Source organism: Mobula birostris, chromosome 11, assembly GCF_030028105.1.
Source record: "Mobula birostris isolate sMobBir1 chromosome 11, sMobBir1.hap1, whole genome shotgun sequence".
Taxonomy (NCBI): Eukaryota; Metazoa; Chordata; class Chondrichthyes; order Myliobatiformes; family Myliobatidae; genus Mobula; species Mobula birostris.
Window position 1 is genome coordinate 89,755,049 of NC_092380.1, and position 12,401 is coordinate 89,767,449.

At 37.0% G+C, this 12,401-nt stretch overlaps 1 protein-coding gene across 3 annotated transcripts in view; it reads left to right on the forward strand.

Moving 5' to 3' along the window:
* The window catches only part of lrp4 (low density lipoprotein receptor-related protein 4), a 452,403-nt gene extending 449,738 nt beyond the window's left edge, over window positions 1-2,665 (forward strand). For all 3 annotated transcript variants that reach the window (XM_072272686.1, XM_072272688.1, XM_072272689.1), the window contains exon 38: window positions 141-2,665. In XM_072272686.1, coding sequence (XP_072128787.1) covers window positions 141-476 — 336 coding nt within the window. In that variant the 3' untranslated portion in view covers window positions 477-2,665. The remainder of the gene's footprint in view (window positions 1-140) is intronic.
* Window positions 2,666-12,401: the final 9,736 nt, after the last annotated feature.

The following is a 12,401-nucleotide window of genomic DNA, read 5'->3' on the forward strand; positions in this document are numbered from 1 at the left end:
TAGGTGGTGCGTCTATTTTGTGCATGGGATGTGCTTATACGAAATTGGGATGTGCTGTGCCTAATTTATGTAGCAATAATTGTTTAAAAAATGCACGAGTCACTGAGTTCAGAGTTGAACTGTTTGCCATTTCATTTCAGACTGCTACAGATAGTAGTTACTCAAAAGGAAAGATAAAAATTGTCGAAGGCATCTGCTTGCTGTCGAATGACAACATGTATTGGGATGACTTAAAACAGATTAAGAACACCCGGGGAGGAATTCTTCGAGATCACGTTTGCATGAAGGCAGAAACACTATCTGTCCAGGGCAGCACGGACTCGCTTGACGATACAGAGACAGAGCAGCTGCTACAGGATGAACCACTGTCTGAGTGTAGCAGCGTAAATACAAGCACACAGGAAAGAAGTGGCATCCCCTTGCCTGACACTGGTTGGCAGTACAATCGCAAACCCTCAACTGAAAGTGAGGTCTGATGGGAAGTAGCTTTCTTTTCCTTCATGTTCTATTTAAAAAAAAGTTTCTATGGCAACTTCTGACCATGACTGAGCATGCTCCAGACAAGATGGGGCCTCAGATTCTTCTATCAAGATCAAGACACACAACTCAACTGGGACTAAATAGTACTACAGTTTGTCACCAATCCATCCTCCAAAAAAAAGCACAGTACATGGAAGAATGGATTGAAGCCAAGTGATCATAACTCTCTAAAAGTGTTTTTGAAATATCTGACTTCCAATTTCATTTTCAGATTTATATAAGGAACAGTTGTGGTTAATGTGTGAATGTACAGGTGATTATCTGTGGCATGCATTAGCCTACTTTTACACTGTAGAGAATTCCTCCATTAAAATGGATATACTTCTGTATGTAGAACAGACTACTCTTTTTTGGAAAAGGCTTTTCATTCTGTAAGCAGGGCTTGCGATCTTTGGTCTCCTGAGGAACAGTATGAAAATCCTTGTAGTCTCAGGTAAGACTTCGGCTACATAAGGGTGAATTTTGAAAGGACATATTTAGTTAACCCCTTCATTCTTCTTCTCTATGGCATCCAGACACAGCTGAGGTTGTAAATGTGACCGGAATCACTGTATTTTCCTCTTGCTTTGAAAAGAGGATTAAGGAATTGGCAAATACTAATACAGATCCAGCTGCATTTTCCCTTAAGTATCTGTCTAAGCACTGATTTACAATTAATAATCTAATTTTGTACTTGCATGCTGCTGCCATCAATAGTTACAAACTGTACTCATGATATCAGCAGGAGTTATCTCTTTTACCCACTCTGTATGTTTAGTTGAAATGTAAAATATTAGACCAGAGCAAGCTAGTTACATTAAATAGCACAAATTACCGATTGTTACAGAAGATTGTGTTAATTATAAATAATGGGGCAGAATTCAGCATTTTATATTGAACCTTACACATAAAGGTCACGGTATTACTTTACATTTTTAAATGGAAATACAGAGCAAGTTTTGGGGAAACAGTCAACATTACCACAAGCAATTCTGCAAGCGGCTATTAAATTGAATTTACATTGAATTTGAGTGACAAGTGAACACATTAAAGGGAGCAAAGAGAAATCATATTTCAAAATTTTCTATTATAATTAAAGTATCAAACAAATAAAGAACAAAATGCTGGAGGAACAGAACACATCAGGCAACATCTATGGAGGGGGAATAAACAGTTGATGTTTTGGGCCAAGACCCTTCATTAGGACCACATCAGGACTCAAAGAAGTGAACAATTACTTCAAGCTGAATCGATTTATTACAACAACACTACATTAACAGTTGTGCTTAGAAACTTAAATTTCAAAGCAAAACTACAAAAAGTTCTCGGCAATAAAAAAGCAGAAAATACTCTGCAGGTCAAGCAGCATCTGTAAAGGAGAAAGAAAGTTTCATATGATGACAAGTCATTTTACCTAATATATTAACTCTAATTGGTTCAGAAATGTTACCTGATCTGCCACCAATTTGCAGCATTATCTATAGCCTTTTTTGGATTTATGGAGTATTTTATATTTCAAATTCCAATAGATTGGTCAATTAAATAAAAATCCAGCAATGGAACGTATTATTGCACATTTTGCTTCCAACTGAAATGATGTCTTTGCTAAGGGTACTCATTAATTGAAACCACTTCAATAAAATATCTCCTGAATATTCAGCTCGTTACATAAAATCTAATTTTTTGGAGTCAATCTAATCCTAACTTTGAATTTACATCATTATATGTGTTCTGGTTTTAAGTCAAGAAGAGCACTGATTCACAAAATCAGTTTTCTGCAAGTGGAAGACATACTCTGTATTTTTTTTGTTAAAGGAACAATGGCGGAATTTTACAATTATTCCCTGTAAGGCACCATGCTGTTAATAATTTAAATTAAACTATAAGTCTGCCTGATTTAAATATTTTCAGCACAGCAGACAAATGATCACAATTGAGTGCTGAAAAGTAATAGATATAATGTCACAGTCATTAACTCAACATTTCCCCAAATATTCAGCTTGGGGACTTTTAAATCCATCTATTTTCCAATGAACTATTTCTGCTATTTTGCTGGCCTGCTGCATTTAAATGTATGTCATAAATTATTGTTACTTTTACCTAGGGAAGTGTTGATTTTTTTCTTATTAAATTCCACTCTTCCAGAGCAAATGCAGTGACATTTCATTTAGATATAAAAGTAAGATATTGTGCTGATTGTTCTAATTTATGTCACTTTATCAGCCAAACAATTGGAATTTAGTGATCACTTAAGTATTTCATGATGCTGAAATTATCATCTAGAAAATACTTTTTTCCAACCCTAATCCTTAACAAAAACAGAAGGACAGGAGACTCCATGGATAAGGCTAAAGGAAAACTTCCCAATTTGTTTCAGATTCCATTGATACCTCAGTATTATCAATTACCTCTGTAATTCTTTCAGAGAGTACTATATCCTGCTACTTGTTTTATAGTTCACATCTTCCAGCAACATCATTGCTTTGACTCCCAACTTCAACAGATCAGTTACTTCATCCGCATGCTGTTTGCATTCAGATTTTGATTGTTGGTTTGACAGTGTCACTTACAATCAAATGAGGAAAATTATTGAATCATCAGTAGTAAATTAATTGACTTAAAATTAAATTACAGACAGATTTTTTGTTTCCACTCGGTGATTAATTGTTTTGTTCCTTTTTTAATTATTTTGTATCTTTTTTGCCAACAAATGGTCAAAGCTGAAAGTAAAGCCAAGATTCAGAGGTGCTTTGCTCTCATTCAGCATGTTTATTTGCTTAGAAATGCATTTCTTTGACCAAATGACTTAACTTTTAACCTTTTGAGTGCCTAGCATTTGTGTCTTTAGATGAATGTGATGCTATTTTATCCAGATCACACGTTTGGGCCACGTTTCCTGTTTGTCTACACATCAAAGCATGCATTTTTTTGATCTAATAATTGGATGCTAATTGAACAAAGGACATTTGCTATGTTATGACAAGAAGTGTTTAAATATGTAAATATTTGATAAAGTTCTAGGATTATTAAAAGATAAACTCTACTGCCCCTGAAGATAGATTTTATCCCTTCAAAAATTCAAATATTTGCAAGATTCTTTCCTTTGCCAATGATAAGAATATTAATATAGTAAATTTAATGTTCTTTGATGGAATTGCACCAGGGCTTTTAACCCTTTGAGCACTCAGAAATCATTTTATAGCTTTACAATACAAGTGCTTCTTTATTTAAAAAAGGTATTTTTCTGATTGAATTTTTGACCATTTATCCTATATATTGACAAATTTTATAGCATGCAACTTGCTAGTTTTGTGAACTTGGGTTATTCAATAACACTAGAGGTTGTGTTGTCCAATGTACAGTCTGCCCATAACCCAGAATTTACTTAATTCAAATGATATCTCTCTCTTCACATTGAACTCCCATTTTGCTGTGTTACCTACACCACTTATTTCAAATTGCTTTCATTTTTTAAAAATGCAGATTAACCTTTGTATTATCAGGAGTAGAGATTTTATTGGGGATCTTCTGTACTCAGTGGGTTAAAATACTTGGGTAGTTAACTAACTGTGACAATAACTGAAAAATTGAGCTATTTAAGATGAAAATTATGGAATTTTAGGGAATTAACCAATTTTCATGTATAGACTTATATTTGGATAACAACCAGCTCAAATATCCATATTGCCAGGTATCTTAACTAGAACAGCATTTTTTTTTTGTGTGGAGTAATTCCATTGCACTCACAGGAATATTTTGTATTCCACTTTGTCAACTTAGAAAATACTATAAAAGCATAAATATTTTTAAATTGTTTTGAATATTATGTTGCATTTAACAGAAGGGAAAGCAAAATAAATAGATTGAAATATAATACTGCATTTGGACATTAGTCATGCATTTGTCTTCCAGTTGTGTAATAATATATTTTTGTTGAGCAGCTGCATAACTAATTTGGGACTTTGTAATTATCCTAAATTAAAATCTGTGATATTTAAGACAGTCTTGAAACTGCTAACTTTGTTCAGCTAGAAAATGTTTACAGAACAATTGTTTAGTGTGAGCTATATATCTATGTGTGTACATAAAATGAATTGGTTATTAAAATTGGATGTTTTCTAAATGTTTTATATCTGTGTAATATTTGAAACAATGAACTGTGCTTATTTGTTTTATCTTGTCATCATAATTAGTTAAAACTTCTTAAAAACACCACTATTTGTGACTCATAATTTTGACCATCTTTATGAAATTATATTAAATAGTGAGGCAAAGCAAGGAGATAGAGAGTATGGGTGGGGTATAAGTACTTCCATAGTTCCTTTGGACCATATACTATGTTTCTGTGCTATAAAATTGTTTTGTATCATACAAAACAATTTCAGTTCTTTCTTGTAGGAGGGAAAAGCACATTAAAATGAAATAAATTAGTACTAAATACTTCATTAGACAAATTAACCAGTTACACCTTTATGCCCAGTTTGGACTTCAGCTTTCCCATTTGTATCCATTCCTAGGTGTTGCAGGTTGCTCTGACTAAAGCATTAGATAGATCAATAATTGATTATCTATAGTATCGTCATACAATATTTCCTTCAGATATATATTGTGTGTTCACAATTTCTGTTGTGCTAGGATGATTTCTGGTGCTTATGACTGGGCTGGGTGAGCATAGTTTTCCTATATACTCACAACCAAAGAGGATTGCAGTATCTCCTGGTGCTCCAGTTTCCTCCCACAGTCTAAAGATGTACTGGTTAACAGATTCATTGGTCATTGTAAGTTGTCCTGTGATTAGGCTACAGTTAAACAGGTGGATTGCTGGGCGGTGCATCTCTTTGGGCTGGAAGGGCCTGTTCTGCTCTGTATCTCTGAAAATAAAATGAAGTAAATAAATAAATAATCTGATTAAAGTGTTTACCCCTATATCCACATCTTTTTCTATTTTATCTCTATTTTGCATAAACACTAGAATGTATGATGCCTGCAATATTTTTCAAAGTTTAAATGAGTTTATTATCAGATACATACATGTCACCATATACAACCCTGATGTTAATGTTCTTGCAGGAAAATAAAGAAATTTCATAGTTTATAAAACCTATACATAACAGACTGGCAAGCATCCAATGTGCAAAAGAGAACATAATAAATGAAAAAGTAAATAAATAGTACTGAAAACCTGAGTTATAGAGTCGTTGTGAGTGAGTCTATAGGTTGTGGAATCCATTCAGCTTGAGATGAGTGAAGTTATTCACACTGGTTCAGGAGCTTGATGATTGTAAGTTGAACCTGGTGTTGTGGACCAAAGGCTCCTCTACCTCTTGCCCAATGGTAATAGTGAGAAGAAATCATGGCCTGGAGGATAGGGGTCGTTGATGATGGATTCTGCTTTCTTTTGTTTTGAGATCCTGCGCTGAACAGTCCTTCCGGCCCTTCAAGTTGTGCCACCCAGCAACTCACCAATCTAACCCTGGCCTCATTGCAGGACAATTTACAATGACCAAATAACCTTCTACTGGTATGCCTTTGGACTGCTGGAGAAAACCAGAGCACCTGTAGGAAACACACACACGCACACGCGCGTGCACACACACTCATGCACACACTCACACTCTCACTCATGTACACACTCACTCTCTCACACACACACTCACTCTCTCTCATACACACTCTCACTCACACACACTGTCACTCACACACATACACATTCTCTCTCACTCTCACTGCCAGAGTTGACTCCAAACTCCGATGCCCTGAATTATAATAGCATTGTGCTGCTTATGGTAATGCTCCTTGTAAGCGTGCTGAGAGATGGAGAGGGCTTTGCCTGTGATGGACTAGCATTGTATGTTTTATTATTATAATAAATATTGGTGCAAAGCAAATAAGAGACACAAGAATGTTGTGCATTCTTGAGAAACACACACACAACACTGGGGGAACTGACAAAGGGTTTTGGTTCAAAGTGTTGACTGTTTATTTCCCCACCCCCCACCCATAATGCTGCCTGACTAGTGAGCTACCTCAGCATTTTATGTGTCATCGTGCAAATCAAAATGATGTGACAATGGGACAAATATAGAACATACAACATAGAACCTAAAATATTACAGCACAGTACAAGTCCTTTGGCCCAAGATGCTGTGACAACCTTTTAACCTACGCTAAGAACAATTTAATCCCTCCTACATAGCCCTCGACTTTTCTATCATCCTCATACTTATCTAAGAGTTTCTTAAATGTCTCTAATGTATCTGCCTCCACTACTGCCCCAGTAGAGAATTCCACGCACTCACATCTGATATTCCCAGTATATTTTTCACCAATCACAATAAAAGTATGTCCCCTTGTATTAGCCATTTCTGCCCTGGGAAAAATTTCTCTGCTTACCCACTCAATTTATGCCTCTTATCATCTTGTACACCTCTATCATCACTTCTCATCTTCCTTTACTCTAAAGAAAAAAGCTTCAGCTCACCCTACGTATCTTCATAAGACATGCCCCCAGCATCCTGGTAAATTTCTTCTGCACCCTCTATACAGCTTCCACATCCTTCCTATAATGAGGCGACCTGAATTTAACACAATTTTCCAAGGCAATCTAACCGGCATTTTATAGAGCTGCAACATTACAGTGTGGCTCTTGAACTTAATCCCCCAACTAATGAAGACCACAGAAAAAATGCCTTCATTACAACCCTATCAACTTGTGCAGCAACTTTGAGTGATCCCAAGATTCCTCCATTCTGCCCAAAAATCCTGTCATTAACCCTGTATTCTGCCTTCAAATTTGACCTTCAACCATCAGGCTTTTGAACCAAAGGGGTTAATTTCACTTGCCCCATCATTGAAATGTTCCCACAACCAATAGACTCACTTTCAAGGAATCTTCCTCTCATGTTCTCGATTTATTGCTCATTTATTTATTATTATTACTTATTTTTGCACAGTATTTGCAGTTTGTTGTCTTCTGCACACTGGTTGAATACCCCAATTGTACGGTCTTTCATTGATTCTGTTATGGTTATTATTCTATATATTTATTGAGTACGCCCACAAGAAAATGAATCTTGGGATTGTATGTGGTGACATGTGGTACTTTGATAATAAAATTTACTTTGAAGTTTGGGTTTTGAACAAAAAGAATCGTTCATACTTCTCCATGTTGTACTCTGTATGCCACTTTTCAGCCCAGCTGTACATCCTGTCAATGTCCTGGTTCAACCTACGATAACTCCAGCTTTGTGTCATCTGCAAACATTAACCCACCCTTCCACTTCCTCTTCCAAGGCAATTATAAAAATCACAAAGGACAGGCAGAACCCCACTAATCACTGACCTCCAGGCAGATGGGACTACCTCACTCCGCCTTCTGTGGGCTAGCCAATTCTGTACCCGTGCTGCCAAATTCCCCTGGATCTCATAAATATAGTTTAAGGAAAGACTCCAAACCCATCTGGGACAAAAATGGTAAACTAAGTTTTTTAGTTGAAATGAGCGGTTGTTTTCGCCAACGTAGTGTTGTGCTGTATTATGATCCACTGAAAGATGTGCTTTAAATACTAAAGAACTTGAGTAATAACTGCACAGTGTTTATCTGACATTCAAAACAACAACTGAGGATAGCATTCCCTTTAAAATACAAAACATGACTAAATTCTATTTTGGAAGTATGAAGCATGCATACAGATGGATCATGGCTCACAGTGAAAACCATTATTTTCTCGCTCGTGTTTCGCCATCCAAAAGCTGCTCAATAAGTAGCTGTGACCTGATTTGTATCTTTTTGCTGGAATTCCAGAAAGACTTTGAGAAGGAAAAGCTCTGGCACAATACAGCACAAGCCCTTTTCCACTCAGTTTGGAAAATAATGGAGATCTTTGTTTTAAAATAAAGGAAAGCTGGAATGGTTAAAGGGACCAAAACAAAACTCTCTTGCTGTCCCAAAAAATAAACCGTTTAACTCCAGCAAGTTCAGCATAATTTCATGAGGTGGGAGGCAGGAGTTGGCTCCTATCCAATTTACTTATGTAGGACATTACAACCATGGAATATAGACCGTTACTGTATAATGCGGGACCTTTGGCTCTCGATGTTGTGCCAAACTTTTAACCTACACCTGCTCAAGCTCATGACGACCTGCTCCTCATCAAACCATGTTGACTATTACCGATCAGACTATGCTTGGAAATCCTATTTCTAAGCATCCGCTCCAAGTTTGCCTACCAGTGATAATAAGACTCACTAGTTTATAATTCTCAATTATCCCTGTTACCTTTCTTGAACAAAGGTATAACATTTGCCACCCTCCAATCTCCTGGTGGTACTCCTGTGAGGATGCAGAGATCATTGCCAAAAACACAGCAATCTCTTCCCTCACTTCTTATAGAAACCTCGGGTATATCCCATTCATCCCTGGGGATTTATCTTTCCTAATGGTTTTCAAAATTTCCAGCACATTCTTTCTCTTAATGTCAACATGTTCCATTATGCTGTAAAAGTGCTGTAGCACTTTTTTTATTTGCAGTGTTATGTAAATAACACTATTCTTTGCATTTCTGGTCAGATGTCTAATGCATTTCATTGGCCTTGCATCTGTACTCGGTACAATGACAATGAAGTTGAATCTAATCTAATCTAATCTAATCTTATATTTACTTGTTCTATGCTGTCCTCGCGTGTCGAGGTCTCTCACACTGATGAGTACTGAAGCAAATTATGAAGGAGCTTTTCGACTCCAGATACTTTTCCTGTACTATCACTGATCAGTACTATTCTCCCTCGAGTCACCTTCCTGTTCATCACATCCGTGTAAAATGCCTTTGGAATTTTTCTTAATCCTACTTGCCAAGGCCTTCTCATGTCTCCTTTCACACTCCAAAAGCCATTCTTATGCATCTTCCTGGCTACCTTGTAACATTCTCAAGCCCTCTTTGATCCTTGTTTCTTAAACCTTTCAGTATGCTTCTTTCTTCCACTTAACTGTCCCACATCTCTAGTTTTTTTATATATATATTTAGAGATATAGTACAGAACAGCCCCTTCTGGCTCAAAGAGCCATGCCACCTTGCACCCCACCTATTTAATCCTAGCCTAATCACTGGGCAATTTACAATGAACAATTAACCTACTAACTGGAATGTCTTTGGACTGTGAAAGGAAACCCAGGCACTCAGAGAAAACTCATGGAGAATGTGCAAATTCCTTAAAGATGGTACTGACATGGTTCCCTCATCATACTATCCTTTCCCTGTCTCAATGTGTCAAACCTATCCAGAACTCCATGCAAGTGCTCCCTAAATAACCTCCTTATTTCCATTGTGCATTTCCCTGAGTACATCAATTCCCCAATTTACACTCTCAAGTTCCAGCCTAATAGCATCATAATTCACCCTCCCCCAGTTAAATACATTCCCACACTGTCTGCTCCTATCCCTGCCCAAGGTAATGGTAAAAGTCAGTGAGAAGTAGTTACAGTCTCTGAAATGCTCACCTTCCAAATCTGGCTAGAATCATTGCCTTGTACCAGATCATTATGATCTTTCCTCTAGTTGGCCTGTCTACATTTTGTGCCAGAAATCCTTCCTGGCACACCTAACTAATTCTGCCCCATCTACACCTTTTGCCAATCAGTATTAGGGAAGTTCAAGTCATCCATGGCAACAGCCTGTTATTTTCACACCTTTCCAAACTCTGCTCCCGATCTGCTCTTCAGTGTCTCTGTTGCCATTGGAGGGAGATCTATAGAATAATCCCAATAATTGCTCCTTTCCTGTTTCTGACTCCACACAGACTGACTCAGTAGACAATCCTTCCACAATTATCTTCCCTTTCTGCAGTTGTGATACTATCCCTGATCTGCAATGCCACTCCCCACTTCTCGTAAATGTTACCTGACTTTTAAAATATATATTATTTCTGGTTTTTGCATGATTTTTAATGTATTTAATATGCATATACTGTAATTGATTCACTTATTTATTCATTTTTTTCCTCCTCCTATATTATGTATTGCATTGAGCGGCTGCTGCTAAGTTGACAAATTTCACGACACATGCCGGTGATAATAAACCTGATTCTGATTCATGTTCTTACCTCCCTCCCTGTCCCATTTGAAACATCTAAACCATGGGTCATCCAGCAGCCACAACTTTGTAGTTCCGTATACTGATCTGTGTTCCAAGTTCATCACCCTTGTTCCTGATTCTTCTCACATTAAAATAGACACATTTCAACCCATCCAACTGACTGCAATGATGCCCTATCCACTGCCTGTCCTTCCTCACAGTCTCTCTACACACTGCATCTGCCTTTACCCCAACTGCCCCATCCTCCAGCCTATTACCGTGGTAGACATCCCCCTGCCAAACTAGTTTAAACCCTCCCTTTCCAAAGTACGGTTTTATCTGCCATCCACAGGTATATTTTCAAGACTCATTTTCAAAGTGAAGTTCTGTTGCTTCTACAGGATCATGCTGTTGGAGTGGATCAACAAAGGCACTAAGTTAAATTCCAGGGAAAACCCAACACATACAGTAAACTATCATGACACTTACTTTCATTAGCTAAGACACAGAACATAAGAGCAAGAAGGTTTTGTACAATTATCTAACCTCAGTCATGAGAATTGTGTCCAGTCTGATCATCACATGAAGGGGAGGATGTAATTGCAGTGGAGAGAGTGCAGAGGACATTCGACAGATGTTGCCTGGGATAGAATGAGGAGGCATGAGGTAGGCTGGATTTGTTTCTATACTGTATATTTATTTGATTCTCTAAAACTCTGGGAAATTATATATCTATATAATAGCCTCCATAGATAAGGACAGCAATCAACATACTCCTGATCAGGGAACTACAGGTTTATTATTCTAGACTTGTACACTTATTTCAGTGGTTGATATATTTTGTTCCATTTAGTCTCTCTCCTTCCATGGCTGACCCTCTTTTTCTACTTCAATCCCTTGCCAGAAGGAAATTTACAAGGGGAACGATACTATACAAAGCTTCTCTAAAGTACAATATGTTATGGACCAGAGAAAATAATGAAAAGTAAAAATGGGAGTATATTTACGCAGATGCCACTTGACAACATTTTCTATTTTTATTTCACATTGCGATCATCTGTAGTTTTTGATTAGTGTTAACCTATGGACACTTTCAATGACTCTTCATCTCATGTTCTTATTGCTTATTTATTTATTATTATTATTTTCTCTCTTTTGCATTTGCACAGTTTGTTTTATTTTGCACATTGGTTGTTTGTCTGCCCTTTTTGGTGCTGTCTTTTATTGATTCTACAATGATTCTTGGATTTTATTGAGTATGCCCACAAGAAAACAAGCCTTAAGGTTGGATATGGTTCCATATGTACTTTAATGATAAATTTATTTAGAACTTTGAACCTTTGAGTTGTGAAAATTGAGGAACTGCACCAACAACAGAGATATAAATAAAATCTGCCAGTGTTATTAGGTTTTAATTAGCACCCAATAATGGGTTTCCCTGCCAATTTTATTGAGACTTTTTATGGAGTCTGATTCTATATCATGGTTGTTGGCCATTTTTATTTCTGGCAATTATTTTCTCTTGTAACATTCATTCAAGCAATGTAGGCTTCACAGTCTGAGCTAGCATTTAATTGCCATCTCTAGTTGTCTTTGATGGAGGTTCACTGCTGCAGTCCGTGAAGTATGAACATGCCCACAATGCTACTTGGGGGAGATTCCCCAGAATTTTGACCCAGTGACACTGAAGGAATGGTGGGCAACTTTTCACTTTTCTGTTGCCCTTGTCATTCTAGCTGGTAGAAGTCATGGGTTTGGAAGATGCTGTCTAAGAAAGATTGGCTTTATTTGTCACATGTACTGTATATTGAA